Source organism: Asterias rubens, chromosome 19 (genome assembly GCF_902459465.1).
Source record: "Asterias rubens chromosome 19, eAstRub1.3, whole genome shotgun sequence".
Classification (NCBI taxonomy): domain Eukaryota; kingdom Metazoa; phylum Echinodermata; class Asteroidea; order Forcipulatida; family Asteriidae; genus Asterias; species Asterias rubens.
The window spans coordinates 11,418,796-11,437,896 of record NC_047080.1 but is presented as its reverse complement, the minus strand read 5'-3'; the positions used below and the strand labels follow the sequence as shown (position 1 = coordinate 11,437,896).

General features: G+C 38.7%; 1 protein-coding gene across 1 annotated transcript in view; it reads right to left on the bottom strand.

The window, feature by feature from the left end:
* Positions 1 to 3,969: 3,969 nt before the first annotated feature.
* Positions 3,970 to 19,101, bottom strand: part of LOC117303393 (N(G),N(G)-dimethylarginine dimethylaminohydrolase 1-like) — a 34,025-nt gene continuing 18,893 nt past the window's right edge. Inside the window, exons 2-5 of the mRNA XM_033787575.1 lie at positions 7,979 to 8,081; positions 6,154 to 6,347; positions 5,240 to 5,368; positions 3,970 to 4,544 (exon numbers count right to left, since the gene is read on the bottom strand). Of these exons, the coding sequence (XP_033643466.1) occupies positions 4,431 to 4,544; positions 5,240 to 5,368; positions 6,154 to 6,347; positions 7,979 to 8,081 (540 nt within the window). The 3' untranslated portion in view covers positions 3,970 to 4,430. The remainder of the gene's footprint in view (positions 4,545 to 5,239; positions 5,369 to 6,153; positions 6,348 to 7,978; positions 8,082 to 19,101) is intronic.

Genomic DNA, 19,101 nt, shown 5'->3' with positions numbered 1-19,101 from the left:
TCACTGATGCCTACTTAGATACGCAGATGGATAATTCTATTGGAGTTCTGCGGACCAGAAAATGTCACGGTTTCATTCTGGCATGTTGGCCAGAATCCTTGGGTCATGTACTATTTTTTCTAAAGGGAGTTGTATTGTTGGTGCCAGGGGGCGATGATGAATATACAATGGATTTAATATAATATCTGAATTTGCGGTTTGTAGGTATGAATGTAAAGACACAGAAGTTCGTAATTTTGGGTACATGCTGAAATATCCACTCCGGCCTTGTGGCATTGAGTAGAAAGCTTGGTGGGCGATTGTTGAAAGGCATCACACAAAACGCTGGCTATCGTAAGAAAAGATTGATTTAAGGCATTGCAAGGTAGAATATATTTGGTTTGCAGAAACACCATGTGTGTGTATACTTGCTGGGTCGATGTTCTTTTGAGAACTTGTCTTGCATTATATTCTACTGCCGCAGAGTAGAATTTTTTGGTGGTAATTCGGGAGACTTCTCTACTGCCTCGGAGTAGATTTTTCAGAATATGGGAGACTTCTCAGTTCTGAAAAGAACTGTCCTGCTTGTTAACTTCTACCTAGGCTGAAGGTAGGAAGTCGGCTGGGAGGACAACTTTCGCTTAGTGGATCGAGGGGACTTCTTGCCATTAACTTCACTTAGTGGATCGTGGGGACTTCTTGCCATTAACTTCACTGCCGCGGAGTGAGTTCTTAATTGGCCTCAATATTTCGACTAGGGTGGGAGTAAATGCCAGGAAATCATCAGCAAAATACGCCTTCATGAATTACCATCAAAGAGTTAAAGGTATAGGAAGAAAATAAAAAGATGAATAAATCTACAAAAATTAAACCATGCAACCAAAACACTGGATTGATTGGACCAACTTTCAAAAACAAAATTTTTGTTTAAGCATTTGGGAAAACAAATGCTAGAAATAATATTTTTTCTTTTTAATATTAATCAGCGCTGTGAATGATTTTTTTTTTTAAACCAGATGAATACAAATTAACTAGTTATACAACTATAGCTCTCAAACTAGTATAATCCAATAAACCGTTTACAAGCATTAAACCTGGGTAAACTGGTCTGGTTCCGGTCTCCACATACAGAATACAACTAAATCTCGGGAGCAGTCTACAAAATCTAACCACACATGTACAAAGCTACTAAAGATATTTTTTTCACAATTTCTTTACAAAATTTGTAACAACGTTATGATTTCAATTCTTTTTCTATATCAGAGAGTATTAATTACTATTTATATATACAAGGTTAACAAAATGGCCAACGACAGAGCACCTTTCAAATTGCACAAAAATAATTAGATGCAATGGGGCAATATGTCTGCCTGAGCCCTTAGTCACCAAGTACTATGGTACTAGTAGACATACAATAGTACATTTATACAAATAAACAAGCGAAAGAAACTGAAGAAAACTTTTACTCAAACACCTTGAAAGTATTGTTTGTTTGTTTGAAAATGTGTACACTTGTTAGATTGCTACGGTATTCATGTTAAATAGGGCAAGGAGTGAATAGAGCATTGGAAAATGGTGCAAAAGTGGCACTCGTAACCGTAAACAAAATGGCCGACAACGTGCTGGCACTACCAATAAGCCATTCTGTGAGTTAGTTTTGAATAATGTCTGGTACAATGACTTGATTTGTCCGAGTGCCCTCTTAAATTCGATTTCCCCAGACTATAGAGACAATCATGTGGATGAGATGGCAAATGTGAAATTGAATGTCATTTGAACATCAGGTACTAGACCAACTACTAAATGAAAACTCTTCACAAAGGGGAATACATTATTATAAACATCAAACTTACGTACAATCGTAAAGGCCGATGGAAATTTTGACGTGCGATCCTAAAAAAATCAGTTATAGTCATCGCTGAAGCATATTAACTGTGTTTCTTATGATCGTCAAGATTTCCACCCCACGTCCATCACACGACTGACTATAACCCGGCCTTAAGTTAAAGCACAACTTTTAAAAATTCAGCTAAACAAACACAAATATTTCCAACCAAATTTAGCTGCTGTCATTTTGGCTGGTAACCTGGAACTCTAGCTGCTAAACGCAGGAACTTCTAGGGACGGGTAAAATGCATATTTTTTGGAATGCAATAAAATAGTTTGATAAATATTTCACACCCCAAACGTAAAGTGAATTCGTAGAAAGTCTACTGAAATTCTGCTGCCGTGCGTTCCACATGCTTAATAGAATTTTGTTTGAATCATGAAAATATCAAAACCAACAAATTAAACGGCTCCACATTTGAAAGTTTCAAAGATTTAGTTGATTCCAAGTCTTTAAAAACAACCTTTTTACCACAAGCTGTATTCTATTGTCAAGCTAAAATAACAATATATTGGCCTATAACACTTAGAGTAGGTTTGCTTTAGGATGCAAAACATCCCACAGGCAAGAAACAATGCTGACACCTTGTTCTAACTAAACAGACTACTGCAAATACCTGGCGAGACACAATGTCTGGGCAAACTCCGAGTGCATAGAACATTTGAATAAATGTGTGAGCAGTAATTAGAAAGATAAAGATAAAATCTAAATAATGCAAGTTAATTGAAGAATACACAAACTTAGTTTCACTAGCGTTTGTGAAAAGGGTATTCGCCTTGTGACCTTAAAACGAATGTCTTTTCCTCAAAACAAAACTTTAAAAAATGATAACAAGTGCTTCAAGCTTGTGTTTTTCAACAAACAGACAAACAAACACACACACAACTTAAGCCCTATTCACACAACAGCAATTAAACAGGGGTCCCTTGCTAAATTGTATAGCAATGCAAGATAACATGGGCCCTTGGACAGATCAAAAAATTGTCGTCCTTTCACAAAAGAACATTTTATAAAACTTGACAACCATGCAACAATTTAGCAAGGGACCCTTGTTAAATTGATCTAGTGTGAAAGAGGTTTTGAAGTCATGTTTCTGCATGTGTTCTGCGATTATAATATCTGAAATGAATGCAAGAAATTCAACCTCCACAACAAACACAAAAACACAAAAAAAAACGACAAATCAGCGTGAATCATTTATCTGAATAAATTAGCTACCTGGATTATTTTGGGTTTTTTATTTTGTTTAAGACGGGAAGGGTTTTCAAAATTATCAAAGACAAAATGGATTACGGAAGAAAGTTTGCATTTTCAATTTTTAAAACTAGAAGAATTTGAAAACAATAAGTATGAACATTTAGATACAATACAACACACTGTATCTAAATTTAAAGAGTTTACCGGCCCTATGCTAATATCACTGGCCTCGGGCCTGGGGTTCAGTGGTAATTTCCAGCCCTGGCTTAGGCCGTGTCCGAATTGGCGACTTTGGCTACAGCTACGTCTAGATCAGCGCGTCTGTCAGTGTTGAAGAATGGCAGACTCGCGCACCCTAGCCGTAGCTGTAGCCTAAGTCGCCAATTCGGACACGGCCTTAGTGTGGGTATTTCACGCTACTGTAAGCACCGTCTCCCCTGGTCATTGCCTTGGTGCTCCCTTGAAATATTCCAGTACACATTTAAAGGCACCCATGCCACGCCTTTACCAGAATCAGGCATCAGGCCCAAGATGGTAGGATGAGTCATGCTTCCTTAACCTAAAAACTCAATTACCTTAGTTTGTAAACTACTGAGAGTTGCAGATCCTTAAAGCCATTGGACCCTTTCGGTAAACACTATTATCCAAGGCCCACACTTCGTGTATCACAACTTCTATATCAAATAACAAACCTGTGAAAATTTAGGCTCAATCAGTCATCGGAGTCTGGAGAAAATAACGGTAAAACACACCTGTGTATCCGCGCATTTCGCCGTGTCATGACATGTGTTTAAAATAAATCCGTAATTCTCGCTAACGAGAATTTATATTGCTTTACTGTTTTCTCAAAAAGTAAAGCATTTCATGGAATAATATTTCAAGGGAAGTCTTTCACCACTACCTTCTGTAAACCCTGTAAGTTATTTGTAAATCTGTGAACTTGTGAATCTGTACCGAAAGGGTCTAATGGCTTTAAAAGAATCATATTCCATCCTCCAATCCGTTTCCATCAGTCATTGTTCAGTACAATTTGAGATTTTGCGCCGTTCGAATCAGTGACTCACCAAATAAGACAGTTGTAATAATACAAACCCCAACAAAGTCTGAAATCTTTGACTCTAAGGTGGCAAAAATAAACTACTGACGATATCATTCGAGAAGAGTTACAAAAAGTAATAAAATATCCGTTTTGTGTTGCTGATTCCACAGAAAAGACGCCCAACCCAACCCTTCAAAAAATTAAAAAAGATAAACAATACAAGAATGGCCGAATCAATCAATCAATCAATTAATGAGTTACATTTTGAATAATAAGCGTTTTGTTAAATCAACGTCTTCGGTGCTTGGATCAACGTTGTGGCAAGACCTAGAAGGGTTTCTGGACCAAGATACACCTACACGTCAGCCCTCCATCGACCTTGTGCAGCTCACTGTTTGGTATTGGTATCCTAACGTCATTTGGAAACTTCTCTTCAAAGACCTGGAGGATGAGAGAAGTGAGAGAACCTTTAAATTCAAAATAATAACTAGTTCTTGTATCGGCCATTTTACAATAACGTATCAATGCGCTTTATATTAGTGCTTAGGTCACTGGGCCAATAACATTACTTTATTCTTTCTCAGCTCCCTGAGGAGTATACAGCCTCAGCTGCCGTGGCGCTTCAAAGGCTTTTTTAAACACAATCAACCCCTACCCTTTTATACCCCTGGGTGAAGAGAAGCTACTATAGTGAAATGTCTCGCTCAAGGCGGAAGTGTCATGACTGGGATTCGAGCCCACACCCCAATATCTAAAGAACTTGAACTTCTATTCGATTTGATGCTCTACTAAACCGCTCGGCCAAGTTACAAACAATTTGGGGGCAAAAGAAGGTATGTTTATTTAAGTTAGGTTTGCAATAGGTTTGCAATAGCAAATGTAAATCTATTTTTAGTAGTGGTTCTAAAAAGGACATGTGGTCAACAACTTAAAGTTTTGATCAGTAAACTCTGATCGTCTTCAGGAGAATGAACCTCGAGTTGTCAACTACCGTTTCTTTTCAGAACCAACACTAATCAAAAGAAAGTTACACATGGTGCTTTCGCACACCTCACCTAAATATACTCGCACCATGCAAAGTTTGTCTATTGGCGGGAATTTTGGCGGGAATTGTAGCTGTACTTATTTTTTGTTACCTTATAACTCTCTGGATATTCTTGCTTAGTACAGTGAAGTAAAAATCCCTTGACGTATACACAGTTGGCAGCTTCGTCGTCTGGTAGAGTCAACGTGCAGTAATCAAAGTTACTCTTTTGTAGTATTTGCTATGAATGACAAAACGGGAAATCTTTAAGGATACAGCAGGTAGGACTCAAATTTTCCTGTACTTTTTTCATAAAATAAAAAATTAACTATAAAATAAAAAAACAGATAGATAGATAGATAGATAGATATAGATAATATATTTAAAAATAAAAAAATATAAAAAAAATACAAAAATTAAAATACATAATTTATGCAAATCAGAAACGAAACAAAATATTATAATATAAAACAATTCTTTGAAGATCAGTGTGGTGGACACTATTAATTAATTATCCAATATCGTACTCAGATGTTTGTAATAACAACAAAACAATTTCCCACAAGAATCTTTTTACAATCACATATTTGTTTTCATGTGAATGAATAAATGAACCGCGCTCTGACATTTAATCTTGGTTTGGAAAAACATCACAGCTCCCTAATGTTACTTCGGGCAATTTCTGAACTGGTTAGAAGTTTTTCTTTGCCCGGGGCTATGAATTTTAAATTGAAAAGCAGTTTGTCTGACATGAGGGGGGGGGGGGGGTGAACTTGTTTATGCGCCCAGGAGAATGATTGACGCATGGTGGGTGGTTAACTTGGTCAGTGTGACTGGGACTGCATGGGAAGATTTGGCACGTTGCAGGAAGGGAAAAAAAATCCCAGCAAAACAAAATTGCAGTTTTATACATGTTTACCTCGTTGCAATTTTTCTTTTTTTATTATTCATTTTCAATTGCCAAAGGTATACGCTCCCTTTTTAAAGGTCCTATGAGGTGGTATTTTCCGATCCTTTCCCCCGTACCTGTAACGCAGACTTAGCTTCCTTGCTCCTTCCGATGGCCAAAATCCCAGGCCCGGCCATACTCATCATGCTCTTCAAGTGCAGCTGATCTGTGATTTTGATGGAGGATACCGAATAGTTGGGGAACGCTTTTGCGAGGGCCATGGCTCCCTGGCTATTCGTCCGTTTGGAGATGCCAACGAAGAACTCTTCTCCTGTGAGAGAAATGGGTAAGAAATAAGACAGGGTTATTGTTTGTTGTGTCAACAAAAAGTTCAGATTGATTTAGAAATTGCTTAAATAATACCAAAAAAAGGTAGTGAACTCAGCTCTACCAGCCAGGCTCCTACAAGTGGATGATACCCAAGCCTTCATCCTTACGGAATGTGTAGGGGGTAACCCTGTTTCAGCCCCAGGAGCAGGTGGCAACGAAATCTACTTCGCGGCAGTAGAATAAAAGGAACACTTAATTAGTTCCCAAAGTAACACAATCTACACAGCAAACTAAATACACATTGATACCTCACTATGAAATGCCTCAAAATATACAACAAATAACAGTAAAATTCAGAGCATATGTACATTAAACTGAGAAACAGCCGATAATGATATGTTTAGCTTTGACGGTTATAAACAACTCATTACTGTCATTGATACCTAGGATGATTATTCCGAGAGACATATAATCTGCCCCCATGAGGACGGTCCAAGTGTAACTCCGAACATAATATCCATCTATCCCGTTGGTTACCCAATCCTCTCAGCGCTTTCACCTTAAAAATAGCTGCCATTCTCTGCTCCACTAGCATCTGAAAAGCTTTGATGGGAGAAATGCTCCAAATTCTCATGAGGCATGAATGAATATTGCTTTTAAAGATCTTGTATGTAAATCAAAGTTAGAGTGGCTGCTTTTATAAGACATTTAAATGATGCTGGGGTTTTTTAAAAGGTAGCTGCAAGCAAATTTATTTCTTTAGTTATTGCAGTCATAGTCATATTCTTGTAACAAAACCATTCCTCAAGGTATGAAAAAAGGTTTTAAAAAAATAATTGAAATTTATCTTTTTTATGCTGATGACAATTTGTGTTATGTTCTGACCGCGTGGTGTAGTGCACTTTCCGTTTTTGAGTCTTCAGTAATTTTTGACTTAAAGCCGACATTACTTGATTAGAAAATAAAATCAGCTGTTGCAGACTGCCTACCAACAAAACGAACCAACAATGTATGGCGTAAATGCAGGAAACAAAGTTAATGGGCCGACATTTTGACCCTAGCACAGTCTTTCTCAAAGGCTTTAGAACAAAATATTTAACAACAAAATCAAAAAATCTTGCTAGAACACTGCAGTTCCAGCCCATTGCCTTGTTCTCTTCTGTCACACCCGAGTGCACCTCCACACCACCCACACACTCCAGCTTCCACTGTGCTTTCACACTTCAATGCCCCTGCGACCCAACCTGACCTGGATCCAGTGATCCACGCTCCATCGAGCGGATGCCTACTCCAGAACCAGGCATTATCCAACTGAAGCTTCACTTCGAGATGGAATCATGCGTCACGCGATCTTCGTAATGCCGGCCAGAGCATACTGTCGAGTTATACATAGAACGTCAAGTTCTCTCCACACACTCACATACATGTAGAGGTTTTGTACAAAACATCGCCTCAAACCTTTACCATCGATCAATCATGCCGACAATATTTCCTACTGTTGTCTTGTTCCCTGTCTTCCCAAGTAATTCTTAATACCGATTCTCATCATACCATAAAGGGGTCAGAGTCTCTCACTCCCTCAACCCTCAAAATCAGTGAAATCGCATCCCTTCGATGTCTCCCCATCCTTACCTGTGAACAGCACATCTCCTCCGTCCAACGTTGCATCAGCATCTTCAATTTCATAGATTTTCTGTCGTAGATCGTCCCTCAGGATTCTTCTTATCTCATCTACCTGTAGGGATAGAGGAGGGTCGGCAGACATAGTGGGGGAGAGAGAGGGGGGTCGACAGACATAGTGGGGGACACGGTGACAGAGGGGAAGAGTGAAGACAAACGGATATCGGTACGGCAGACAATTGATTGGGTGAGAGGTGAAGAGAAGGGCGATTTTTGTTATCACGAAAAGGTGAAGAGATTACGAAGGAAAGTGGGAACGGAGTCAGAGAAATGGTGATAGAAGCAGAAGGAGGGAAGATGGAAGGGGTTAAAGATATGACAAGGAAGGAAGTAGGGCGATAAAGGAGGGACGAAAAAGAAAAAGAAAAAAAAGAGTTAAATTTCATTGTTTATCAAAAATGAAGATGCACATAATACATGTACCAATAAGTATGGAAGTAGAATAAATGAGTTTAAACATTGAAGTAGAATAAATAGAGTTTTACATTGGAACAAGTCAAAGTATTGCAGATTTTTTCTAAATATTGTTTATAAGTGATTTCCTAAAACATCACAAGGCCATAGACGGCCACTTCAAGGTCGAGGGCTTCCCTTCACTGATTTGGGCCATCAACCCAACTCAACTGCCACCAGGGGAATGTTGCAACCAGCTCCTGGGGCTGAAACATGGCTACCCAGTGTCACAATTCAGTCTACAAGAAATGACTACAAGTTTCATGGCTCTGTTTACCGCCGAATTCTGCGCTTTCGCTTAAAGGGCAAGCGCTGAATTTCTGCACTGTGTTGGTGAACACCTAGTAGCTTGGAGTACACACAGCGAGATTTGAACTGCTGCCATAGAGTCTTCTAGCGATGGAAGGCGAGGAGCCATGTAAGAACCAAATTTGAGTAGCCCTTCATAATTTCAAAGAATCAATAGCTAGTGCAGACTTTCCCACTGATGGCCTGCATAAGAACTAAGTTTGACTACCCAATCATCAGGCTACCTAAAACATGAGCCATGTTTGGCGAGGGTACATATACTTTCCATTCAAATATAATTTGAGAGTTACACTTCAACACAGTCTCCAAATACTCCACTTTAAAACAATTAAAAAATGACTCAGAGATCAGAAAACCCACTCAACCAAGACAGACATTTCTTAAAGATAGATTCACATTAATATTGTCATAAGAAAATCACCCTAATTTGTGCAACATCCAGAATGACGATTATCAAATCATCCCCATTATTAGTAAATGACTCACGGAGACATTATCTCTCGCAGACAACAAAAACATGACACCGGTGAATGTTAAACGCATAACGTCAGCTCGGCAAACATTCCTCAGCGATTCCCTCCGCGCCTTTCTGCCGACCGCACAAACTCCTCAGAGAAAAAAATTTCAGCTCTGAAAAATCTGTCGGCTGAGCTAGTCAGACAGGAATTTTTATGATGAACGTCGGTATGGTTTGTAAATTATTGAGTTTTTTTTTTATGTGACTCTCCAAAGCAACCGATGCTGTCGACAGGAACGGTTGTTATTAGTAGGGCACATTTGAGTCGTGTAATTTTAGCCTTTGTGAAAGCCTCTGTGGTAACGTTACTCTGTGGTTAGGGTTGAAACGTCAGGCCATTGAGTATTTTGTTAAATTTGTGAGTGAATGTTTCTCTTCAGTGCGTATGCTTCGCCTCAGTTCTCAGTGTGTGTTTTGTAGAGCACATTAATTTTTGTCACTGATGTATAAGGAATTGTTTATCTGAAAGGGGCTAATGATCTTAACATCACATCTACATATTACATCCTTTAAAGGTACATACAAAAGGCCGGGTGATGAACTGGGTCCAATTTTATGGCTCTGCTTACCGTAAGCAAAGATTCTGCGCTTAGCCTACAGAAGCAGCCTCTGCAGTTACTTCAAGCGCTTCTCACAGGTTAGTGTTTTTGTAAGGGTATTGCTGTTTTTTGTGGCGTATCATGGCAGAACCAATAAGAACACCAGACTTAAGTTCTGGTGTTTCTGATCAGCAGAGTGTGAGTTCAAGTCCCAGTCGTGACACTTGTGTCCTTAAGCAAGACATTTAAGCAGCATTGCTGCGTTCTTTAACCAAAGTATGACCCTATAGCCAGCAATGGGGACAAGAACACCTGGAGACTCAAGCTCAGGGCCCAATTTCATAGAGCTGCTTAAGCACAAAATTTTGCTTAAGCAAAAAAATCCTTGCTTAGTTAAATCAGATTACCGGCCAAGACTCAACTCAATCGTTATGCTAAGTAAACAACAGCTAAATACCAGTCACAAGCAATTTATATGGCATTAAATTTTTGCCAGTAACATGTCAAAAGTAAGCGATCTATTTTCGTGCTTAAGCAAATTTTTTGCTTAAGCAGCTCTATGAAATTTTGGCCCCTGGTGTTTATGTTCAGCAGAGTGTGGTTTCAAGGCCTGGATTTGACACTTGTGTCCTTACAATGTAAGCAAGACACTTAACCAATGTACTTCTTCCACAGTACGACCCTACCTTTAAGACAGTAGCAGGCAAGCTAATCCAGCCAACCTGACTACATGCATGCTCGGCCACACAGCTCAATCTAACAGATACTGCGCACTCAGCAGTATCATGGCTATATTTCTCCGAGTGTTCATGTTCCTGAAAATGTTTCTGCTTTCCACTTGACATAATAATTTGCAAAAAATAATAACAGATAAGCCGAAAAAAATTGGACTTTCGACTGTTCAGAAAATGTCACAATGTTTAGAAATTCAAGTTTGGATAAAAGATCACAGAATTAGGTCAATAAATAGAAAAGGTTAAAATTTATCATGTGTTGAACTTTAGCAATATCATTAAAAGTGAAGAAACACACAATATTGGCCCTGATATCGTTGTGATCTTCGAAACATTATGTACGTTCGGAAATATTGGCATACTATTGGCCTCTAATGAGAAGCAATGTGAAAGCTCGTTATTATAATTATTAGTACTATATATTTCTGGTGTATGAAACCAATGATGCCTCATAAGTGAACTTAATCACTGTAACTTGCAAGCCCGAGGAAACCTGTAGACAAGGGTGCTTGCTATGTGAACCGGAAACACCAGGGTTGATGAACACATAATTTTAGCAGAAAATGCCTTGTTTGGGGCATAAATTATTGACAATTTGATATTTACACTCTGTAGAAGAAAAAGCATTACTTGAGCATGTGTTGTATAATTCATGCATCTGCTAAACCTTTTAAAATATTAAATATTTAGTCATTTTTGATAAAATGAAAAACCATTAAATAGCTATAAAACCTAGCCTAATGTCCCCTGAACAAAATTGAAGTTTCCTACATTTCCCTGTAGTATTACTTGGGGGGGGGAATGGTTTAGTGCTGTAGTCCTAGTAATTATTCAAACAGTAAATAAAAGTGCTTATGACACAAAAATTACTCTAAAATAACTGACAAGAATTTTCGAACATAATTGATGTCTTATATTATTAAAACACAACATTTTTACGAACAATTTATACTCTAGACCTACTTCTATTTCTCTATTTCTGTGACTCTTTAATAAAAACGTATACTGTTACAAACGAGTACGCCATTTCAAAAGGAATATATTAAGTATTCACTGGTGTGTATAACATTTCCGTCCCAACTCAAGACACTTATATACTCCATGAATTCTTTATGACGAGCTGCATAGTGAAATAGATTTTATTAGTCGCTGCCATTTTCATATTCATAGAATACATGTAGGCAGTCATAAGATATCTACACAGAGTTGCACGACCTTCAACGAAGCTCTCTCCGTTAATTAAACTGGGTGATGAGCTTGTGGTGATAGACAAACTCAGCGGCTGATTGTGTATGTTTGTGACTTGGTAATATGTATGCAAAGACAATTAAACTGAGCATCGTGACGAACATGTAGATCTGTGAAAAGATTTGCCGAGAATTTGGAAGGGGGGGGGGGTAGGCGTCGAACCCTCTAGGGTCAAGATAAGGAAGCTTTGGATCAAGTCTAGAAGATCTGTTCTATATTTATACAGAACTATTTTTAGGAAATAATTCTGAATCTGACTCGCACTTTCATTTGTGCTTACTATGCATTTTTTATTTTATAGCGCTGGTATTTTTAAACACATGAAAAGGCGTGTTAACCTACTGCTGCTTACTGAATGAAAATGAAAGGCATAAAACAATGTAAACTCATGGTGACTGTGTAAAGCTGGTGACCGTGTAAAGCTGGCCACCTAATTGTCCTGCTAACCTGGCAAATATGCTTACATTTATATCAGCGGTAAGAATCTGTGGGTCCGATTAGCATTTTTGCCCAATTTTATTTTGAAAACAATTTTGGATACAATTTTCATAAAGCAAACATTTTCTCACCTGAGCAGGTTCAGTAAAAACAATTCTATAAAAGTAGGTCGACAAATTATATCAATCAGGAAAATTTAACCAAGGGGCTTTGCTTGTCGTGTTTACAACTTAACAAAATAATCCCTTACACGAGCACTTAAGACAGAATCAAGTAAACTGCCTTTAAGGATTTAAGATTTTATGTCCGATCATCACTTTAGCCGCCGATACCTCACGTGGGAAGATATGACCTAAATGTATGTAGCTGTACGTGATGCCGTCTTCAGTTTCCTTAAAGTTTCCTTAAAAGCATCTCAACATGTCGGGGTGGCCTTAATCCAAAACCCTAGTGTGTGGTTTTTGTTTTTTATCTCACGTAGAGTAGAGGATGGTAAATCCCTTTGGTTCACAATGACAACGATGATGGCTCGGTAATGATTGAGAATTTAGCTGTTGTATTAGACGTTAGCCATGTTTGATGTACCATCCTCGGGGGCTGGACTCGAAAACGCACAAGTCATCCGAGGCACGTTTTGACCGGAGATCAGGTCTTGAGTTTTACAATGGCCCCAAAGCCAGTTGTTTGAATGTCAGGCCAGTAAAATCATTCTATTGAGTAATGTAATGTATGTGTCCCCTAAAAAAAAAAAAAAAATCAATCGTCTCTTTTGTGCCTGTTCAATTAAATACACCATGTATGTTAAACTATTCTGGTCTAATTTAAACAATTCCGGTCCATGTTTCACCCTGCCTTTTCCTATGTCAGTTATATGCCAACTTTTGTTTGCTTCAAAAGCCCATATAAAAAGTTGGCATTTAAAGTAGCAACAAATTATGCACGGTTACTAGACCTATCATAAGTTAATTGTCCATTTATGTGTATGTAATGTACAGGGAAAGTAGTCCTGTAAATAAGCAAACATTTAAATTTCTCACATGTGCAAATGTCACAGGGGCACAAGGGAGGTGGATGAGGCCCCCTTTCCGTTTACGGGTTTTCTTATCTTTGTTTTAAAGGCAGTGGACACTATTGGTAATTATCAAAGACTAGCCTTCGCAGTTGGTGTATCTCAACATATGCATAAAATAACAAACCTGTGAAAATTTGAGCTCAATCGGTCATCGAACTTGCGAGATAATAATGAAAGAAAAAACACCCTTGTCACACGAAGTTGTGTGCGTTTAGATGGTTGATTTCGAGACTTTAAGTTCTAAATCTGAGGTCTCGAAATCAAATTTGTGGAAAATTACTTCTTTCTCGAAAACTATGGCACTTCAGAGGGAGCCGTTTCTCACAATGTTTTATACCATCAACCTCTCCCCATTACTCGTCACCAAGAAAGGTTTTATGCTAATAATTATTTTGAGTAATTACCAATAGTGTACACTGCCTTTAAAAGAAAAGAAGAAGAAAAACTAAAAAGGAAGGGATTATTGCAACCCCTAAAGAAGCATCTTTACATCATACATTGTAAGTGAAGTTTATGGGGAAGGGGCATTGAGTAGAGGAAAGGGCAGCAAAAAGGGTAGGGCAGAATTTTCTTTCTCAACCCCATTCTAAGATAACTCACTGTATTCACCACTAATATAACCTTTGACTGTTAAATCCTTATCCCTCAGAAGAAATTGTCCATCAATTTTCGCATAGTGATCATCTAAAATTTCTAAAACACACCACATGTAAATGCATTCAGAAGAAGGCAAAAAAGGAAAGAAAAATCCTCCCATGAGCTTCTTTTATTATTACGCCGTTTTGTCATTGGCCGTAAACGCAATTACCCACTGGTTTCATGCCTGGTACTCGGATTTGTAGTAGCTCCTGAAAATGATTGCCAGGTATTGAGAGATGAGACACCAATTGTAAAGCCTTTTAAACGAGGAAGCGAAATTGCCAGGAGAGTCTCAGAACTGTTGGATTGATCAACGGACAGAACGAGAGAGCGGGTTGGACTCATCTGCGTTTTTGGTGTGATTGGCCACTGACTGTTTCAGCATACATCGAATTGTAAATAACGACGGTGGGTTCAAAGTGAATGCACAGGATCCCTTTGAGTCTAAGGAGCATCTTGAACCTATTAAACAAGCCAAGGGTTCATCCAAGGTTTTCTTCAAAAACTGTTGGGCATTCTGGACCCAAATTTTGGGATGTTTATAGCTGAAACATGCTTTAGTGGCACAAATGTTTCAGTTCTACTAAAAAATCACTCTTTGGCTACACAATACATGTAGCTGTATCAGTGTATTATACATACAAAACATGTTGAGTTGTAAAACATACGTTCCCTGCATAGTGCATACCATTTTTTCCCAAAGCGATTTTGTTCTAAATGTACTATGCATATACTGTAGAAGGACCTCAATAAAAACTAGGTTATATTTTGACAGTCCTCACTACATGTACAGTAAATGTGTAAATCTATGAAACACGCATAACGAGCTGTTCTGAATACATGAGATTTAATGTCACTCCGCGTCTTGTAAACACATCCAGGAAACCAGGTAGTGGCTTGGCCCATGGACTCTTGAGTGGGCATGCTTATAATGGCCAAAGGGGTCCAGGTTGGTTGGGGGGGGGGCAGCGGAGGCGGAAGGAAGAGCGAAGAGGCGCATGTTGAAGAGCTTAAGTGGGACATGTTACATGTCGAGCAACGACCAAATCTTAAGACATACACCCTCTCTGTAATCTACTCTTCATTAACACAGGCCTGAAATTACACAGACGCCATGGCCTTTCCTGTCTTGGTCTTGGTGCCCTTTCAAAAAAACGCCCATTGACTTAGAGATTTTCTAATGGAAGTGCCTTTCGCAAAATGAAAATGGCCTTGCCCTCTCAAAGATGAAACTCCCGAACTGATTTCACATCAGCACAAAAAATGTTGCTCAGTGAAAATAGGTTACAAGAAAGCCATACAGTTACCATTGCAAGAAATTTGCTCAGCAGATATTGTGCCCTCTGCTTACTGCAGAATTCTGCGCTTACGAATCATAAAATGTGTGCTTTATACATACAGGGCACTTTAAGCGCAGAATTTCATGGTAAGCAGAGCCACCATGTAATTGGAGCCTAGTCTACCGACAAATGAACACAAGAGAAATTCTGTAGAGACCAGGACTATATGTACCAAAGTAAGGAAATTGCATGATTCATGTTACACGAAGAGGCAGAAAGACCCGAGTCTGAACTCATGGACAAGATGGAAACTTGAGTTACAAGACTGGGGTTTCCTTTTCACAGACTCTGCCCCTAAAACTAGCGGGACAAGCTGGGCCAAATTTCAAGCTGCTAAGCAGGAAATACTACTAAGCAAGTTTCTCTGTTATTAAAGGGAAAATGAGTTGGGTAACAGAGCAAGACTCCTGTACAAACTCACATCTTAAACAGTTTTCTTGTCTACCCTCCATTTGGGTTCTTGTTCATTACAGTGTTTAAGTTTGCTTATCTGAGAGTCCTTTATAGCTTCACAAGCAGAATAAAGGAAACAAAATTAAAAGAAATTGTTTCAGAAACTATGATTGCTTGAGCATATTTCGGAGTGATAAAAACACTTCACCTCGACCGTGGAAAGCTTTTTTGTTGCCGATAATTTCGGACATAATTGATTCTGACTGAGGGAGATTCAAGGCTCTTCCTTTTGATAGGAGGCGACTTAACGAACTGTCGGACCGTGACAAAGAAGACAGAGAGGCTGGAGACAATAAAGAGGCGCCCTAGTTTCTTCGTCGCGGAAGAAGACAAAAAGCTTAAGAAAAAGCACATTGTTTGTTTTTATTATTGCTTAGAATCAGATCATAGTAGAAAGTAGGGCAGCTCGTGCTTGACATTTGAACACATGAATAAGAAAATCGGGTCTTGAGGCTCATCTTTGAGAGGGCAAGGCCATTTTTATTTTGCAGTGGGCGCATTGAAAATTTTTAAGGAGTGCTGAAGACCAGTGCGTAAGCGCCGATTGTTTGCTTATTACAGTAGGCAGTGAAAGAGAATGACAAAAACAAAAATTTCTACTAAATATTTGAATGCGCATGAAGCCTTTCTTAGGCATCTGTTAAGCACACAATTCTATGCAACAATTTTTCTTTCATTATTCTTGCACCTTCGATGAACAATTGAGACAAAATTTTCACAGGTTTGTTTTTCTGAGCATACATTGAAAGTAGGGATACACCAAGTGAGTATACTGGTCTTTGATAAATAATAATAAATAATAATAAAAACCGGCTCTTATGTAGCGCAAATCCCCCAAAATGATCAATGCGCTTTACCCCCACCCCACAAGCGTTTAACGCTTGACGAAAAAGAGGACGCCGACGTGGTGCGCATGTCACAGGGCGTCGGGGATAGGACTATTGAGGGCGCTATTGTATGTAAAACTCTTAGCTTTTTGCCTGCCCGCATAGGGAACAATGCAATTGTAGTATTCGCTCTACAGGTAAGTAGAGTGAAGTAGACCCACAAGCATAACTGTAAATTACAACCTGTTTTTATAAAATGCATCTAAATGTTCAAGGTATTTAATGTAACACAAGTTCAAATCTGATTTAGGTCATTAAGTCAAGTGGCATGTTGTAACAATAGTGTTGGGCCGCTTTGTCTTTGACAGTTTCCAAAAGTATACCATGCCTAATTATCTGAAAAACGTAGGGCCTATAGTCTATTGGGCAGGACAAAGTCAAAAGTAAACATTTATTTGTGAAACACTCGTCCATAGACATTTCAATATTAAGTAAACTGCCTACGTGTATAACACACCGTACATTATGTCAATGTCAAAGTGCAAGTATTTCAAAATGTAAACACTTTTCCCCCTGGTGGAAATCCAGTACTTCCAAGCAAACAAAACCAACACAATACTATCACTCACAGACTGTGTCATTATTGGTGTGTAGGTTAATATAGGTGCGCCACACTACCTATACAACCTTCCATTCAATAATGCGTTTTACAAAAACACTTACAGTACATAGGTTTATATACACTAGCCTTGTGTTTCGTTCTCGATGGGGAACAGCAATATTCCTCTATGAAACGAATTTGAATTTGTATTGGAACTTTGAAAAGGGCACCACAGCAAATGCACTGGGTACCATGGCAATTATTGCAGGCGCCGTTGAGGGGGGGGGGGGGGTTACAAAGTCTGCTTACATTGACACTAATCCACAGGTTCAGCCGCCAATCACTGAAAAGGGGATCCATTTCATATATTGACCCCAAAAACGAAACCACTTCAAAGACATGACAGAATAATTTCCACATGCAGCCGAGGCATTTATTTGATCATGATGTTTTGAATGGATGTTTGACTTTACTTCCTTTTAAAAAAATATTCCTCTTGAGTTAGTAGGCTACATTTTACCTTTAAAAAGGAAAATTTAAGCTTCACTGAGCTACATGTACCAATGTGCACGCACGTAACAAAGTGTCTTAAAATAGGGTTAGGGTTGAAATTTTACCTGCTACTTGTCCACATTTATCTTTCTGAATGTTAGACAATCACTTCAGCAACAGATAAATTCACACACAAAAATAAATTTCTCAGACAAAACAAACGTGAATCCTTAAAATCATAATCACAAAAGAGTCTCACGTTATTTACTAAGTGGCCGTTCAATAGCCACACCCCACACGGAAAAAAACCGCAATTTGAATGGTCAGGCACCCTTTGAAGACACCGCGCCAACTGCACCATCGCTGGATAGAGAGACGGGATACCATGCCCATTACGCCTGCAGAACCTCATCGAAGAAACCACTTATGATAAATTACTCCATAGCTACACTCAAGTTGCCTTCAGAAGGGCCGCGACCTAATTTCACAGTATCGGGACTGAGCAAAATTAATATTGCGTGGTCGTGTTTTAAAGGATCGATGCAAACAACTGGAAGAATGATGACAAGATACGTAACTCTTGTTTGTTTATTTAGAAATAATGGTCAACAATAAGAGGGGCAAGAGCCATGGCTGACAAAGGTCTAAACTAGGATCCAAATTTCAGGAGGTACGTTGAAATGTTTGCAATTCCACCTTTGATAACCCCTGGAGTTAGAGACTCCAAGAAGCCTCTAGGAACAGTGTTCTCAGCACTAGAGAACAACATGCAGATCAAAAGAATAATTTATTTATGTCTGGCGGAAAAATCTACCTTCTTTCACCAGAAAAAGGAAAAAAAAGTGTTTCCCTTTTTTAGAGAACCAAGAAGGAACTACAGGCCCATTATATCAAAATTTCACCTTGAAAAGTTTTCAAAAAATATTTTAAATCTTTTAACTTTCTCCCCCACTTTCATAAGGAAATACAAGTACATGTAGGGGTCACATGGGAAAAGTACATTTAGTTACAGCGTACAATAGGACCTGAAACAAAAATAAAAACCAGCCAGCCAGAAAAGAACACAAAACTTTACAAAACAAAAAGAACAACTAGAAACTTGAAATGAATGTAGTACCGTCCTTTAAAACGTAGGAGCATGTTTTCCTATCAAAATGCCAGCACAAAGTAACCTGTATCCTCCTTCTACAAGCGAAGAAGGTGTCGACTTTCAAGTTAATGTGATTGTCTGAGGGCTAGATACGAGACCCGTGTTATTCGTTCCTTCAGAAGATTTGGATCAAAGAGAATTAGCAAAACTGGGCCGAGTTGTGGCCAGACGGTTTCACTTTCAAGTCTTTTCCATAGTCACAACTAACGCTACTAGTCACAATCGACTGAGATCAAATGGAAATTTCATTTGGCAAAGAACAG